Here is a 17,356-nt window from a genome sequence, read left to right on the forward strand (position 1 = left end):
TGGTCCAGGCCTGCTGGCTTAGTGCACTGTGGAGTGAGTACACTTTGGGGTCTAATTACTCACTACTTAGTTAACTAATCCCCTCTTCTCACTGTTTCCCATATTTTTAAAAAAATTGTGTTTGTTTGTAAAGTATACCTTTGTCCCCATCTCTGTCCCATCATTGCATCACATCAGGAAAGCATCCTTTCACCTCTTTGGAAAGCTCTAATGCCAAGAAATAATGAAAAGGTATTTCTTTTGATGGAAAATTCCATGTTGTCCAGAGATAAAAATGAGGAGAAAAGACAGCTGTCAGTGAACATCCTTTGAACCTACCGAATCCATGTTACAAACTGTTTTTGATGGTGCCAAAACAAACTAGCACATTGCAAAGGACATATGTCCTAGAGTGTGGTCCCCAGACTTTGCTTTGATTGATACGTAAAGATTCAAAAACATTCCGGGGACTGACATAAGGTTGACAACTTTTAATTTTTCAAATAACGTCATTAAGAAAAAAAAAAAGACTATACTATTGCCATTTCATTTCATTTCAAAAGGACAATTTAGTGGTATATCCATGCAAGGGAATGCTATTCAGCCACGAAGTAATGAGGTTCTGACGTATGCTACAACATGGATGAAGCCTGAAAACATTAAGCTAAGTGAAATAAGTCAGACACGAAAGGACAAATACTGTATGATTCCACTTACATGAGGTATCTAGAGTAGGCAAATACATGGAGACAGAAGGTAGATCAGAGGTTACCAGGGGCTGAGGCGAGGGCGGGAGGATGAACAGTTATTGCTTAATGGGTACAGAGTTTCTGTTTGTGGTGATAAAATTTTTTTAAAAAAGGTAGTGGAGATGGTTGCACATCATGTAATTAATACCAGTTAATTGGACACTTAAAAGCAGTTAAAATGTCCACACACGCACAGAAGAAAGCACAGAGGTAAACAGACGTCCACAGATGTTTTCACTGAAGTTGGAGGACAGAACAAGTGCAGATCCAAGTGAGTTTATCAGTTCAGCTGTGGAAAAGGAAATAGTTCTGGATCACGTGCTGAGAGTGAAAGGGTCTTAGGACAGGAATCCTGTTTCTTCTCTCAACCCTGTACTCCTTTATCCAGATTTTAACGTTCTCCATGATCTGGCCCTGGGTTTACCTAACCAACACACTCACTAATATAAACAACCCACTGCAGTAAAACCATGCTCTTCATGAGCCTAGAACATCCAGCTCTTTCCAATCTCCATCTCCTTATTCATGATAGTAATCCTCTTCCTTTGTGCAGTCACATCCTCCTGGTCTTCAAGGCCAGGTCAAGAATCATCTCCACATGGAGGAGACTAGCTCTTCCCTAATTATCCTATCTTCCTAACCATACTCAGTGACTCCCCTGGCCTTGAACACCACCAGCAAAGAACAGGCTATTCCCCATGAGACTTTACTTACCCACAGCAGTGTACTGGTTATTGTCTTCCATTTGTTGGTCTTGTGTAGGCTCCTTCTCTTAATCTTATTTTGTATATACCTTACTAAGCAAGTGCTAACAGTCTTATAAGTACTCAGTAAATACTACTATTGTTGACTAGTGAAAAATTAACAATAGTTGGTATTTATATGGCCCACACATTCATCGGTGCTTTCACATTCATAAGCATAGGATCCTTGTTGACCACAGTACCTTAAATCCTCACAATAAACTTACTAATGGAATATTAGCTTCATTTTAATGAAGAAGAACCTGAAGTGTTCAATTAAGTGACCTATGCTAGTTCATATGCTAATTAATAAAATATTAAATAATAGCACCAAATAATTAAAATCAGTCTCCTTACAGATTAAAAAAGCTTTCTAGTATGTCCAATCAAGAATAAACCTAGGAAAGCCTTTTTATATAGAAAATGACATATTTACTTGGTTATTTAATAAATGCTTCATCACACAACCTAGGTCTACCGAGCCAAGTTACTGAATAAAACTATTTGCAGCTAACTTAAAAAGTTATTTTCACCTTTAAAAAGTTAACAAGTAATATGTATTTGTTGTAGAAAAAATGAGAAAATAACTCAGGGGCAAAAGTCTATATTCCATCCCACTGCCTAAAAATCAACAACTATTGTAACCTAGCGGGACCCCATGGAGGCATTCCTGGGACAGGCCTTCCCCCATATCCTCTGCTTTGGCTCCTCTCTGAACTATCCAGATAATAGTATTTGACGCACATTTCCTGAGTTGTCTTGCAGATGTAAAAAACTCCCCTCTCCAACAAATGCAAGACGTTAACTACTTGATGACCATAAACACACAGCTCCAGGCCTCCCTGTGATACCACCCTGCTACCTCACCATCAGCCAATCAGAGAACCGTGCACAAGCTGATCACAAACCCTGCGACCCGCCCCCTCCACCTGGCTTTTAAAAGTGCATTGCCGAAGTCCTTCTGGAAGCTCAGGACTTTTTAGGGCATGAGCCACCTCTTTTTGCATGGGCTTCCAATAAACCTTCCTCTGTTCCAAACTCCAACGTTTCAGTTTGTTTGGCCTCACTGTGCGTCCGGCACACTAACTTGCGTTAACACTATGAACAATATCTTTTTACACATTTCTTTGAACAGAAAATGGGATTTTTGTGTATTTATTTGTAGTCAAATGTACATCTATGTTCTCACTAATGACTCATGACTTATAAGCCAATCCTCTATTTTTGTACACTTAAGTCGGCTCACATTTTTTTCTTTTTCATATTTTTTTCTATCACATCAAAAACTCTGCTGAACATCCCTCTATCCTCATGCACTTGTCCAGTTATTGTCTTAGGATGAATTCCTGGAAGCAGGACTTACAGGTCAATGGTAAGAACCTATTTTTGAAACGCTTTTTAAATGAAACAGAGGTGACAAAACACATATAAGGGACAAGCTAAATTTTTAGTACTCTGATGTACTTAAAAATTTTAAACTAGATACAACTCTAACTGCTTTTTTTTAACCTGTCCAAAGAATTTAAATAGATGGTTTCCACATTCCAGTCCCTGCAAACTGAAAACATATAGGTGAAAAGCATAGAAATATAACATTGATTTGGAAGACCAGACATATTCTAATTTCAAAAACATTTTTAATTCTTTAATCAAATGAGAAACAAAAGTTAAGCAGAAAAAAGCTGAACCCGCATTTGTAAAAACGATTTCCAAATTTTATAGAAAAAAAAGTTTTATTTTTCTGATCCAAGAAATACACGTCCATTATGGAAAATTTGGAAAATACATAGAATAATGAAAATATGAATTTCCCAGAATCCAAAAATACATAAGATAGGCTTACAGTTTTACTATTTTCTTACACATGTATTTTTTAATAATTTGCCATTCTCCTTCTCTCCCCAACCTGACCCCCCAACAAAAAAGTGGGGAAGGCAGCTCCTTGAAGGACGTGGCCTGCCACACCCACTACACCTTGCATCCTCCCTGCAGACCTCTCTCCTCGCTGAGCTGTGGACTGTATCCTTGCCTACTTTCCTGATTTCCATGTAAATGCACAACACACCCCAAAGCAGGGCCAAAGTCCTGTGCTCTCAGAACTGCCAATGCCCAGCCTATCAAGAGAACTCACAATGTCAACTCCCAGCTGCCTCCTTCACTTCAGAGCCAGACTTCTCCCTAAGAACACCTTGAAGATTATCTCTGCTGATCAACATCTTCGGCAGTAACTAATGCCTCTTAAAATTTATACAGCACTTTAAAGTTTAACAAGTTCTCTCATACACATTTAATCCTCACAAGAGTCCTCTGAAGTAGACAGAGCAGATAGCCCTATTTAAAAGGGAAGGAAACTGAGGTGCAGAGGAGTTGAGATCATATCGAGTCAATGGCAGAGCTTGGACCTCCCTGGCAGTCCAGTGGTTAAGACTCCGCACTTCCAGTGCAGGGGGTGCGGGTTCAATCCCTGGTTGGGGAACTAAGATCCCACAAGCCGTGGGGCACAGGCAAAGAAAGAAAAAAAAAGAAGCCATAAATTGACTCAAAGGTCAGAGCTCCCTACCTAGCCATTATTAACAAAACATTTTTAAGTCTGACAACTAGAAATTAAGAGCTAGAAAGATCTTCAGTAAATCATCTAATTCCTTCTCAGTATTCACATGTAAAGGAAAGTAAAAAGAATTAAAGGCAGGTGATTGCCCAAAGTCACCAACTATTTTGTGATGAAGAGAATCTAAAGGCACAATCTTCAGACTCCCAGGGAAGTGCTCACACCAGTCGTCCCTAGAGAGATGTTCTTTAATAAGCTGGTCTCTCATCCGGTGTCCTCCGCTTAGCCAAATGTCAACCAGGAATTAAAATCCTAAAAGTGTAGAATGTTAGAGCCAGAAGGGGCCTTAAAGACTACCCAGGCCAATCCACTCGCTTTAGAGATGAGGAAAGTGAGGTCCCAAACTCACGGCTTCTGCTGTTCAATTCTGTGCACCTTCCACTCACCATATTACTTCCCTTCTTTAATTATAAACAAAATCTGGCCAAAGATGTTTACTGCCTTCTCGGACAGTGTGTGATAGGCCACAGACCAGCAAAGCCGAAGTAAAACTGATCGGGATTTGATTTCAGAAGATACCTTGTTGGTAACAGATGTACCCACCATGACTGTATCATAAAATAACCAAGTTCTGCTGGGTTCTAGGCAGGCTCCCCCATTCTCTATCCAGCCAGAGAGAAGGCCTATTGAAATGTGCGTGTTTCTTAGAAAAGGGTACCAATGGCCCTTTGGAAGTCGCCCATCTCTTGAATCTGTGAAAATGTAGCAATATTGTTTTGCTAAAGGCTTCTACTCCACAAATCAACCAGGAATCCTAACTAAAACTGGCAGCACACCACCAGGGCTGTCACAGTTCCCTGACCCTAAAGAACCCAGACCCTCCTCCCACGGTCTTTGTGTACCATTCAAATTCGCTTCTCAATGTGTGCTACGACCTTGATTCTTCTTCATTGGTTCCACAGTTCTATGGCCAGTCCCATGGTTCTACAGCTAGCCTTACCTCTCTGGTGAGATGGAAAGCTCTTTGAGGGCAAGGGACCACTTCTATTGAACACATACTACTGCCAAACATTGTGCTTTGCAGGGTAAGATACGGCCCCTACCTTCAAGAAACTTACAGAAGGATAAACGAAACCATGTGCAAAACCAAGCGCAGCCACAGAGGTGTAAACAGGAAGAGGGGGAGCCCGGAGGGCGAGGATTAATAAGCCTGAGTCGTAAAGGGCTGGTGGAATCAGTAGGGGAGAGGGCGGTAGAAGGCAACCCGGGCAGGCAAACCAGGCACGCGGGGCAGCGCCAGCAAAGGCAAGGAGAGAAACAGTTCAGCGCTGCAGGAACATCAGGCGCAGGACAGCGTGGAGGGAGCTGAGGCTGGAGCGGCGGGCCTAGCAACGTGGCCCCAGCAACGAGGCCGTGCAATTCACGCTGACCCGGTACGGGGGCCGCTGGCGCACCTAGCGAGTAAACCAATTTGGGCTCCCGTTGCGAAGCTGTGTCAATGACGGCCTCCAGCGGCCGCGCAACCCCCTCCCCCGGGCACCTGTGCGCCTTCGCAGCCACCAAAGCACACGCAGGGCTGCCTCCCTCCGCCAGATTTTCTACGCGGCCGCGCGCCCGGGTCCCAGCCCCTGCCCCTGGGCCCCCACTTCTCCGCTCAGGTTTAAAACGCCTGTTGCCGCACCGTGGCGGGTGCCTGCGTGCCAGCGGGAGGCCCGGTGGTTTCCTCTGCAGTCGCCATCGGGCTTTCCTGAAGAAGACTGCCCGCGGGCCCCCGACCCCGCGCTGCGAGGCTCCGGGCGAAGGCTACCCGCCCGGCTGGCGCAGGGGCCGTGCGGGGGCCGGTGCCATCTGGGGCTCGCGCCAGGCGCAGTGCTGACAGCCGTCCTCCTGCGAGGGTGCAGCATGGAAACCAATGGGACGGGCCACCCGCGTCTCGAGCCCGCGGCCCGGCTGGCACCGGGCGGCCCGGCTTCCCCCCGTCAGTCTCGGGCCGGGGCCGGGCAAGGGGCTGGCTCGGCTGGGTCCGCGCGCGGCGCCCGGACGCGTCATTACCTGGCCAGCGTAGTTTTCCCCGAGCCCGGGAGGCCTCGCAGGAGGTAGAGGTGTTTCCGAAAGCTGTGGCGGCGCGGAGGTGTCCCACGCGGGGGCGGCGGGGCGGGCGGCCGAGGCGGCTGCTGCTGCTGCCGGAGGCTCAGCCTCCCAAAGGATTCAAGAAAACTCTCCTCCATGGGGTGGGGGCTGGCTGCGAGAACACTGCTTTCCCCTTCCTGAAGTCACGGTCTTGGCCAAAGCTGTTGTTTTTGTGGCTCTCCGGCCATGTGATAGATGGAGGGGCGGGCGCTCGGAGCCCAGCCCCTCCTTCCCACCCGCCCGAACTGCGCTGCGTGGGAGGGGTCGTCCCTACCTGGAAAGCTGGGGACGCTGGGAGACTGACAGCCGGGAAAACCTGGGCAACGCGACCCCCGCCCCGCTCCCCCACTGCCTCCCCGCCCCCCCACGCTTCCGGGTGCCCTTCGCCCTGGGGGGAGAGGCCCACCGGGTGGGACACTGGACACTTCCCCGGGACGCCGGCGTGGAAGGCAGGCCTTAGGCAAAAGCCCTCCTCCACCCCACCTAACACTGGCCTAGACCTTGAAAGTGAAATAATTTTAGTTGACGATAAGAGACCGTGAACAGCATTTTGAACAGTAACAGTAAAGACCATTGTCTCCCCCAATTTGTGAGCACCAATATCTGGCTGGTGTCCCAACGGCTAACACCACTCTCCCAGGGCCTGTATCTTTTCCTTTTTTTAAATACTTCTGTATCAGCCTGCCAAAAATATTCTTAGAAAGCTTTGTTGCCTCTACATAACTTTAGAAATCTCTTCTTCTTCAAAAACAAAGCACCTCTTAAAACTCAGATTGATTTATGAACAGTAGTATAAACTAGGCCTCCTGAGAAGGACGGGCTACTGCCCAGGTTCATGACCTGTTACCACAGGAAAGGGATGGCCTCCCTAGGAGCAGGAGCAGGGAAAGGAGCAGTCTACTGAAACAACAGAAAAGCATCCAGAATTAAGTTCTAAGTTCCAGGAACTGGTGAGCGCCAGTTGGTTGATCACCACAGTACTCTCCACTGTTTCACACTCAGGAGTGTGAAAGAGAGATCCTATTTTCTGAACTAAAATTCAAGATGCATGGACTGAAAGAGACAATATTAAAAATTAACACCATCCTTGAACAATCCGGGATATATGGTGGCTTTGGCTGTAATAACCATTGTAAAGTAAATACATTTTGTTTCTGGCAGCTAAGGTATGAAAATTTTGAAAAGGAATTGTGAAGAAAAGCAATTTCCTTCTAAAACAAAACCCAGAGATTGCACAATAAGCTTCAGTGGAAGGGACTATCCAAGTGCGGGGGTGGGGGGTGGGGGGGGCTCTGTGCTGACAATTTCGCCTTCCTCTTGGGGTTCTGTGGAGGGGGGAGCGGAGGGAGATGAGCTACTCTCTTGAAAATCCCTTCCCAGCATTGGAGGAAGAATTCTTAGCACTTCTGAGAAACACTGAAATTTCAAAAGCTTCTCTAAATATTAGAGGGAAACCATAAGGAATGGAGAATATACATGAATCATAAAAATAGTGTTGCTTATAATGTATGTATCCTATCATACTTCCATGTATCTACAATACTTCTTACAAGACCGTTTTTACCCAGCCGCAAAACTACCTTTTTCATTCTAGACTTGCACGCTCTAACATAGGAGCCAATAACCACATGTGGCTATTAAGCACTTGAAGTACTGGCCCAAACAACAGCTGGTCCAAACTGAGATTAAAGTACACTGAATTTCAAAGCTTCAGTATGAAAAAAAAGAATGTAAAATATCTCAATAATTTTTATATTGATTATGTGTTGAAGTGATAACATGCTGTGTATTGGGTTAATATATTATTAAAACTAATTTCATGTTTCTTTTTTTTTTAACTTGGCTAGTAAGTCTAAAGTACATATGTGGCTGACATATTTCTGTTGGACAGTGCTGCATGAGACTTCTGTCCATTTCTATTTCCTTCTATAGAGGGTGTCCCAGGCAGTGTGGGAGAGGGCAGCAGGAAGACACACAGCTTTGGGGGCTAGAAGTTTTGGCACACTGAGTCTGCAGTGCCTGTGGCAGCTGAAGCGATGAAGTAGATGCTGGAAAATGTGAATGTGCTGTTAGAAGAGAGGTCTGAGATGGAGACAGAGCTTTGGAAATCCTTCCCCTGTGAGAAGAAGATAGAGAAAAGAGCAGACGGCTGAAGAGGGGGCTCGGGGACAGCATTTAAAGACAGTCTTTGAAGTGGATCTATTGAAGGAGAGTATGAGAGACAGAACTGTAAGATAGTGTGTGGAGCCCCAGGGAGGGAGAGTTCAAGGAGGAGAAAATGGTTGGCAGTATCTGAAGGTGACCCCAGACACTTCTCCTTTCTCTTAGCTCCCAGATTTAACTAGTCAACAAGCTCTGTTTTCCCCAATTTATTCCTCAGAACCACACTGTTTAAAGCTATCTGTTTGTGTATCTGTTTCCTCCCACTAGACTGTAAGTTCAAAGGCAAGAACAGTGTTGCCCTTGTCACCCCAAGAGCTAACACAGCATCTGACATTCAGAGATGCTCAATAGTTCTATATGGACCCAAACTGCTTTCTCAGTAGATGTGTCTGAGCTTGGGATTTACTAAAGATTAACACTGAAAAAAGATAGTGATAACGTCAGCTAAGGACTAATGTAAACAGTCAGTGACCATATTGGCAGATCTGAGAACCACCCTGCTCCCAGATAGTATCTACGTTCAGATCCTTACTGGCCCTATATAGGTGGCAGCCTCCAGAGAGGAAGGCTACCCCCGAGTCAGAGGATCCCTGTGACAACACTCCTTCATGCCCTCAGTTCACCCAACCAGCTTTTCAGCTCTAAGGTTCTGTTCCATTTCTCTAGAAGGTGATGACCAGCACAATTTCACGTTGCTGCACTACAAACCATTACCATGATAGACATAAAGAAATAATCTTAGGAGTAATTTCTGGCAAATGAAGAAACATTCAAATGTTTCTCTAATTATTACTGTTTAACAAGATGTGGAAAAATAAGAGGGTGCACAGGAAGAGCCACTGGAAACCAGGAATTTAACCCTCGAACCTACAGTTCCAAATACCCCACGATTTGGAATGCTTAATTGTAAGTCAGCCCTGGGTTCCTCTCCTGCAGATGCCAAGATGGCAGAAGTCAGAAACCAAGACGAAGTTTCCAAAGCAGCCTAACCAAAGACCCTGTAACATAGTAGAACCATTTAAAATATAAAGGTAGTAGCTTCCCAATTTTCTCTAATCCTATGTCCTTTCTTCATCTACCAAAAGCTTTTATCTGATTTTTTACTCAAAAAAATGCCTTATATACATACTTATTCACCTTGTTACATAAGTGACATGAATGGAAAGGACAGGAAAGCATCCCTCTGTGCCTGCTTAGCTGTTTCTATGGTGGACCCCTCATTGCTACAGCACCTCCAGCTCTCACCTTCCACCACAGTCTACACTATTTGGCCATTCAGAGGTAGTGCCTCTATACTTAAAACTGCTCCCTCCTGGCTCTTCCCTTATCCTTCCCCTAGAAGCTCGATGGAGGATGCAGGAAGCTCGAAGAGGTTAGGGGAAGGGGGACAAGGGGAGAGCAGTCATGCAGAGTATGTCTGCTTGCCTGAATTGACAGGGGAAATGCTCAGGACTCCGGTGGCCTAGGATAAGTCTGCTAATGCAGAAATGTCCTCTGGATAAGACTGATTTTGCTCATTCTAACCTCACACTGCCTCTGCCTCCTATATTCCTTCCCTCTCTCTATTTGGCATCACACTCCTCCCCAAAGGCGATGACCATAATTCTGTTTCCACAGCACCTAGTATTTGCCACTGTTCACAGGGACACTTGAGGAGTATAAGTTTTGAGAAGGAAGCCTGGGAGGTGGGGAAAGTAGCCCCAACCCATTTTTCTAAAGCTCCATTCTGGAAATTAGGGCAAGGTAATAAAGGCAGGAGCTGGAGAAAGCTGGGGGCTTCCTGGAACCTAAGTAGAAGCCTAGGTGGGTAGTTAGCTGGTATGCATCAATACAGTACAAAGGAGTCTCAGAACTGGTCACCAGCCCTGCCATACTCATTGTTAAATATTTATGATGTTACCCTTACTTACAGCCATGGTGGTGTGGACTCTAATGTATTCATTAGAAATCCATAATTGTTGCTGTCGAAGTCTCCTAAGAAAGCAAACATTTGCCAGATGCCAGAGTCTCCTCTGCTTCAACCCTAATCCTGATCAGCTCTTCCCTGAAATCATCCCATCCCAGGCCAAAGGTAAGTCCAGTTTCACAACGGCTCTAGGAGCCTGCACAGAGAGCAAGACCTTAGGGAGTTCAACCAAACACTGAAGACCTTGGTCTCTGTCTGTAAGAGACTGACAGTCTAGTAGAAAGATAAACTGAAACTGTACAAAATGAACATAGGAAAAATATTGAGCTATTTTAAATAAAGTGCTCAGTTCCTGATTTAGCAGACAGAACTCAAATACTTAACTTCCACTCCCTCACTGAAACCCCATGAAAATGTAAAGGTTTTTTGGCGGGGTGGGTAATCATTATTATTTTCAAGTATAAACTGTAAGAAAAGAGAGAAGATCACAGCAACAAAATTTCAAAAACTGGAACGCTAAATGCCCAGTGTTAATTAATTTGGAAAAAAAATTAAAAATAAAACTTGAATTACAGAAAGCCAAGAAACAATACTATTTACTCTGCATAACCCCTAAAATTTCAGGAATTGGAAGATTTAGGGCTGGACGTGGGACTCTAAACAGGAAGGTCAGTTGAAAGTCTGTTTAAGAAACAAATGTCCACACAGTCAGGCAGCTGCCCACCCCCTGCAGAAGCCTGGAGGTTTATTCTCTGGAGAAGATAAAACAGGATGAGGAGGAGTAAGAGGCAAGATACGGCAGGCAACACTCCCTTTCTGAAAACAGAGAGATTACATAAATGCCTACATGTTGAATAATGAGAAATCACCCCTTAATTTATACTTTTCAAATACGAATTTTTGTATTTGAAGTTTGTTAAGTACGATTAAACTAAAATAATAGTAATAATAAAAATAATTATTATTGTAGTATACTGCAAGTCCCACAATCTCTAACCAAAATCCTTGAGGTCAGATATGTTTCAGAATTTAGGAAGTTCTAAGTGGGGTCTAGGGCACCCCTGGTAATTTAACACATTAATATTTCTGCAGTAAAATGTCTGAAGAGTCACGCTAAGTGGGATAAATAAGGAGTAAAATTAACCTGTCTGTTTGGGTCAAGTCTTGCTGCCAACTTAGTTTTCATGCCAAACATTTAAGAAACAAAACAAAATAAAAACAACTTTTGGTTTTCAGAGGCTTTTGGATTTCAGAATTCTAGAAATGGAATCATGGACCCATACTTGGATATAGGGCCTATCCTTCTATTCTGATGCAATTTTAAAAATAAGCTACTCAAGTTTTCTGTGCCTTATTTTCTTCATGAAATAAAGTAGGGTGAATATCTTCAAAATTAGATAATAAAATGTTCAAGTTGTTACCTCTTTCGTTGAGTTTTTTTATTAGTAATCAGGAAACTGATTAAGAATAGTTGAACAGATTATTCAAACCAATTTCGGTATCCACTGAGTGTATCACTCTAAATTATCCTTCAGTTTGGCACTTAGCACTCTTTCTTGATGATGAGGATCTTCAACAGTACCAGGAAGACGGAGACTTCAACTACAAACAAACACAAGCCCAGACAAGTCCAGACAAAATGGTGACATGAATGGAGTTTGCTGTCAGTTTCCCAAACTCCTGACCTATTTATGCCACCCCCTCATATCTAGAACTTCACGCTGTCCCCACAGCCCCGCACCCTGCCTGGTCCTGCCTCATTCAAGAGCCTGTCCTCCTGATTATGCCCAACTTTCTGTCTCTAAATCAAATCCTGGTCTATGTCCCATTTCCTGATGACCCAGCTATTTACATTATAAAGTTAATAATAAATACATTTAACTCATGCAAATGTGTTAACAAGTTTATTGAGTCAATATGTTGCTCTCCTAGATCAGTGGTCCCCAACCTTTTTGGCACCAGGGACCAGTTTCGTGGAAGACAATTTTTACACGGATGGTGGCGGGGTGGGGGAGATATATGATGGTTCAGGTGGTAATGTGAGTGATGGGGAGTGCAGAAGCAGCTTCACTCACTCGTCCGCCACTCACCTCCTGCTGTGCGGCCCAGTTTCTAACAGGCCTCAGACCTGAACCGGTCCAAGGCCCAGGGGTTGGGGACCCCTGTCCTAGATAACACAATTTCTATTCTGCCAGGGGCATTTCAAAGACAAAGCTGTAACCAACTAAGGTACTCAGGGGAAGGGAATTAACCCTAACTAAGAGCCTAGTATTTTTCAGGCACTATGGTAAGAACTTTGCACAAGTTATTTCATTTAATCCTCATTTATTATCCCCATGACAGATTGGTATTATGAATGTAATTTTTTTACAGGTGAAGAAATTGAGGCTCTGAGAGGGTAATTTGTTTAAGGTCACATAGCCAGTCAGCAGTAGCTTCAAGATGCAAACGCATCCTCTTTCCAGCACTCTGCCCTACGTCCTTAAAGAAGTGAGGCAATATAAACACCATGGCCACCAGCAAGAAGAGGATTTTGAAATAGGCAGGGATTTGAGGCTCCCAGAGCCAACCACATTCTCCCGCTATTTCCTTCTTTCTAAATTTCTGTTTACCCCGTGACGCCCACTGATCATTAATTATGCCAAACACAAAACTAAGAGGCCCATTCTCATTACAATTATAAAAAACCTGTACATGGCTACAGCACTCATAAAATTCCCCAAAAAGAGAGGACAAATAATTAGGGATGACTGCTCTGTGAGGTTCACAGAGGGCATTTCGTTTAGCATGAATGTAGAAGATGAACATAAAAATCAAAAAAGTATGGTCCATAAAGTGTCCTTGACACAAAATTAGCAGATAGAAAACACTCTGAAATTAGCTACTGCCAAATATACCCATGCTTGTTGCATGCTGCTTATACTGGTGTCACACTGAGGGGAAGCCTCACATAAACTCCATGAGGCCGGGAATGTTTTCACTGCTATATCCTCAGTGTGTAGAACAATGTCTGAACTGAGGCAACTCAATAAACATTTGTTGAACAAATGAATGAATTTCTTCACCTCCTTTCTCTGGAATTCCTCATAGCCTCTTATCTCTTCCCCTCCTATATTTATCCCACATTTTCCAAATCTCTAAACTCTTCTCCCAGATCTTTAGTCCTTCCCCTTCTTCTTTCAGCAGAACCATGTTTAAAACAAACAAAAACATTTTTACTGGGTATATGTGTATTTCTAGTTAGCTGAGAAATGGAGACAATGAAAAGAGAAAACATATGGTAAATGCAGAGTACATTCAATTCTTATCAAATGCAGACAGATACATAATGAAATCATAGCAGCTGTGTTTATTTCATAATTTAGGCATTTGAAAAAAAAGTGCCATGTGTTTATTTTAATGTCACTTGATGTCAAGTTTAAAACATGAGTTTGTCTACATGTTTTACCTCTTTTCCTAGAGAATCTTTTAATATTTAAATATAACCTATATCCCTAATTCCCAGCCATCACCACATTATCAATCTGGGTGGAGGTGAGGGGTGAGGGGGTGGAAATCCCTCATAAACTGTGTGTTGACAGAATGCTCTAAAATATATTCTAACTAATAAAGTTGGAAAATAAATTTGGCAGCAACAATCTAAGCTTTGTTGTATTTCATAAAAAGATCTACATTTAAAGGAAATAAAAACATCACATGTGCAATAGCACACAGAGTTGCTATGGTAACAGACTACATTTTTTATATTTACTCTTCAATTGTAGTACATATGAACTATTACAACCAAATAATGTCAACATCCATTTCCTCCTGATCATATAGAGGTCTCTGGAATAAGTTGTACTTACAGTTCAAAGAATCCTCATTTTTTTAACCAATCTTCTTCTGTCTTTTCTAGAAATCATAATTAAAATACATATAATAATGATTAATAGTTGCCATTGGGATTAGGTTTGCACCATCATTTAACTCCCATAGGGACACTCTCCAAATGAGAAAAAACATAATAAACATAAATGTCAGTTTAAACATTTAAATTATTGCTGTGTGCGTGTGTGTATGCGTGTGTGTGTGTGTGTGTGTGTGTGTGTGTATGTTTAGGCAGGAAAAAGGTCTCCATGGGAATGAGGAGAAATATGTAGAAAAATGTATTTGGTTTTACTACCTGAGCACACAAACAAATCTACTTTTCCCACAGCTGTGTTTATATGAACAGTTAAGAAATACCTACTATCCTGAACTATATAATTCTATGTTTCACTAAACCTTGATTTTACTATTTATTTCAAAATGTACCTCTGGCATTGCCTTTGGGCACATATAAGTCACTATCAACTAATGTAAACAGAATACCAGCCACCCTCTCCTCATTACATTACACAGAGTACTGGATTTTCCAGAGTTTCTGTTACCTTTCTAACCTTCCCAACCAGTCCTCCTCCAGCTACCTGGAAAATTAACAGCCTGTCAGAACCATCATGGACCACCAGAACATACCAATAATGAGGTGCTTCCAAGTCACGTAAATATGAATCTAATTTGTAGCTGTTACTTTATTATAACAAGATAAGATTGAGGGCTGGACAGGAGAAAAAGATGTAAAGAAGAATAAATGACTCTCCTAAAACAGGGACCTCAGTCACCCACAGTTGGCCCTTATACCAGCCTACACTACAACAAAGTTAGGGAATTAAATGCAACTTTCTGTTTGGGACTAACTGAAAGAAACATGCATAGATTATCCACCCATCCACATACATTCTTTCTCTAATTTAATACAATGGATGTAGCTCTTCATGTTACATTTGATGGAACAGGTTTTCTTTTTTCTTTTTTTTTTTGAAACTAGTTAGAGGGCATTATGCTAAGTGAAATAAGTCAGACAGAGAAAGACAAACATTATATGATATTGCATATGTGAAATCTAAAAATATAACAAACTAGTGAATAAAACAAAAAAGAAGCAGACTCAGATATAGGGAACAAACTAGTGATTATGGGAGGCGGGGGCAATATAGGGGTGGGTAAGTGGGAGGTACAAACTATTGGGTATAAGCTAGGCTTAAGAATGTATTGTACAACACAGGGAATATAACCAATATTTTATAATAACTGTAAATGGAAAGTAACCTTTAAAAATTGTATTAAAAATTTAATCAATAAAAAAAGAAACCAGTTAGAGAAGGTCTGCTTTGAAAGCCATAAAAATATACCTCTACTGACGTCTTCCACTGTAAACAGATCATCTTCAGTGTCTTCCAGTCAAGAGGAACCACACAGTCGTCGGGCAACAAAGATTCTGTAAAAAAAAAAAAAAAAAGAACAAATTTCATCTCTAATGTCACACATATTTTTACCCTAAATATGAAGACATACAAACATGATATCTAGACCACCATAATGATAAAAGCCTGGTTTTGAAGATATTTCAGTGATAGCTAAAGCAGGAGTTAGTCTCTCTCAGATCTCTGTTAGTAAACACTATCCAGACTCAATAAAAATGCTTATGTAAAGTGATATGTATCATAGTTCATATTCTCATGTAAGTACAAATATATACACATCAGTAGCTTCAAGTGGTACTGTCACAGGGCATAAAATTTAGGTAGACATCCTTTCCTGTGACATGTATAAAACACTGCAAGTACAGCAAGTTTAGTTTTCTTGCAAATTGCTCCTTCCACGTAAGAGTGTCTGGGAGAAAAAATCTTTACAATTATGATGCTCATAAGCAAGTCCAGACATTGATTTATACCTATCAGCCATACCAAACCACGGAAAATATTTTTCCTATACTCGCATATCCCCAGCAACATGGGTAGTTTGGTTTCTTCAGGCCTATGTATGACTCTACTATATAATCCCACTGTGCCTGCAGAGCTCCTAATAATAGAATTCATTTGAGTTCCCTGTTTTATTTACAAGGTCATAGATACACCAGAGCTTTGCATGTCCAACCTAGGTAAACGAATTAGTTTACAGCCTCCACTTCCAGTTTTCTCCTTTCCTTTTTTAAGCATACACCATTTCCAAATGTAAAATTCTTTCCCTGTTTTTCTTTTAAGTCATATTTGTATAAGCACTGCTTATAATTCACTTCCATTTGGAGCCATCCCAGACAAAACCATAACCCCATATTCTCTTCAACAATCCCTTTAGCACAGCTAACCTCACTCATAAAATATTCATAAGCTTCTCATTTATATTTTCTATGTGCAATAATTTTGTTTTGTGTTAGTCTTGTCTCCCCATTTAGAAGGTAAGCTACTTGATGAATGAGGTCTATTTCCTCTAAAAAGCTTTCCAAAGCTTAATTAATGGATGCTGGATCATTATTGTTGATTATGATAGTATTGTGCATTCAAAGGAGGAGGTTTAGAATCTTTTCCCACTAGTGCCTTCATGCTTTCTGGTGCCAATCTAAGGCAGTGATTGTTAATATTTTGGGGTCATGGACATCCCTGAGAAGCTGTTAAAATCTATGGACTTTCTCCCAGAAAAATGGCACAAAATGCCACAAAGAATTTTGCATATGACTTCAGAATATGGACTTTGGACTAATATTCCCGGCTTAAAATGACTTCCATTATCTTTTTAAATTCTCCAAAGCAAATACAGTTTAATTTTTTAAATTGGTATGTTTCTTTGGTGCATCTAGGAGAACAGAAAATTGCAGCAGTTACGATGTGATTATTCACAAAGTTTGCAAAAATGATAAACATGATGCCAGAACAGGCTGATAGTTGTGACTCCTCTGACTCTGAGACTTAGCTAATCTTGGGTCTGAGCTGAGTGGACCAAGCTTGTCCAGAACAGCAGAAGTTTAGGAGCAAAGTAAAAAACACTGGAAATCAAGCTGTTAGAGAACCCCAGTCTCCCTGGTAAGTACAGAAGAAAAAGAATATCACGAAGATACAGGATGCAGGGACTGGAGCTTTACTTCTTGGCTCTTACAGCTTCTGTCCCCAAGGAAGGGGACACATGCAATTGCATGAAGTCATTAACACGTGCAATTGACTTACAGATAAGGAAAAGTTGGGATATGTGCCTCATTTCCTCTTTAAGATATTTAGCATCTTGCACAGGCATACTATTTAGCAGAAATTTACTTAGAATTTTACTTACAATATTAAAAAAT

At 42.0% G+C, this 17,356-nt stretch overlaps 2 protein-coding genes across 14 annotated transcripts in view; both read right to left on the bottom strand.

The window, feature by feature from the left end:
* Positions 1-6,477, bottom strand: part of N4BP2L1 (NEDD4 binding protein 2 like 1) — a 35,078-nt gene extending 28,601 nt beyond the window's left edge. For 7 of the 10 annotated variants that reach the window (XR_004044791.3, XM_070044075.1, XM_070044076.1 and 4 more), the window contains exon 1: positions 6,072-6,477. Coding sequence is in view for 9 of the 10 variants with exons in the window: in XM_070044075.1 (XP_069900176.1) it covers positions 6,072-6,247 (176 nt within the window). In the remaining variant the exon portion in view is untranslated. Of the gene's footprint in view, positions 1-559; positions 4,253-6,071 lie in introns of those variants that run through there. The other 3 variants (XM_030882551.3, XM_060287960.2, XM_030882545.3) reach the window with 3 other exon arrangements.
* Positions 6,478-11,194: 4,717 nt separating this feature from the next.
* The window catches only part of N4BP2L2 (NEDD4 binding protein 2 like 2), a 62,277-nt gene continuing 56,115 nt past the window's right edge, over positions 11,195-17,356 (bottom strand). Inside the window, exons 9-11 of one of the 4 annotated variants that reach the window (XM_060287799.2) lie at positions 15,432-15,517; positions 14,067-14,112; positions 11,195-11,820 (exon numbers count right to left, since the gene is read on the bottom strand). In XM_060287799.2, the coding sequence (XP_060143782.1) occupies positions 14,089-14,112; positions 15,432-15,517 (110 nt within the window). In that variant the 3' untranslated portion in view covers positions 11,195-11,820; positions 14,067-14,088. The remainder of the gene's footprint in view (positions 11,821-14,066; positions 14,113-15,431; positions 15,518-17,356) is intronic. The other 3 variants (XM_060287800.2, XM_030882540.3, XM_030882542.3) reach the window with 3 other exon arrangements.

Source organism: Globicephala melas, chromosome 18 (genome assembly GCF_963455315.2).
Source record: "Globicephala melas chromosome 18, mGloMel1.2, whole genome shotgun sequence".
Classification (NCBI taxonomy): domain Eukaryota; kingdom Metazoa; phylum Chordata; class Mammalia; order Artiodactyla; family Delphinidae; genus Globicephala; species Globicephala melas.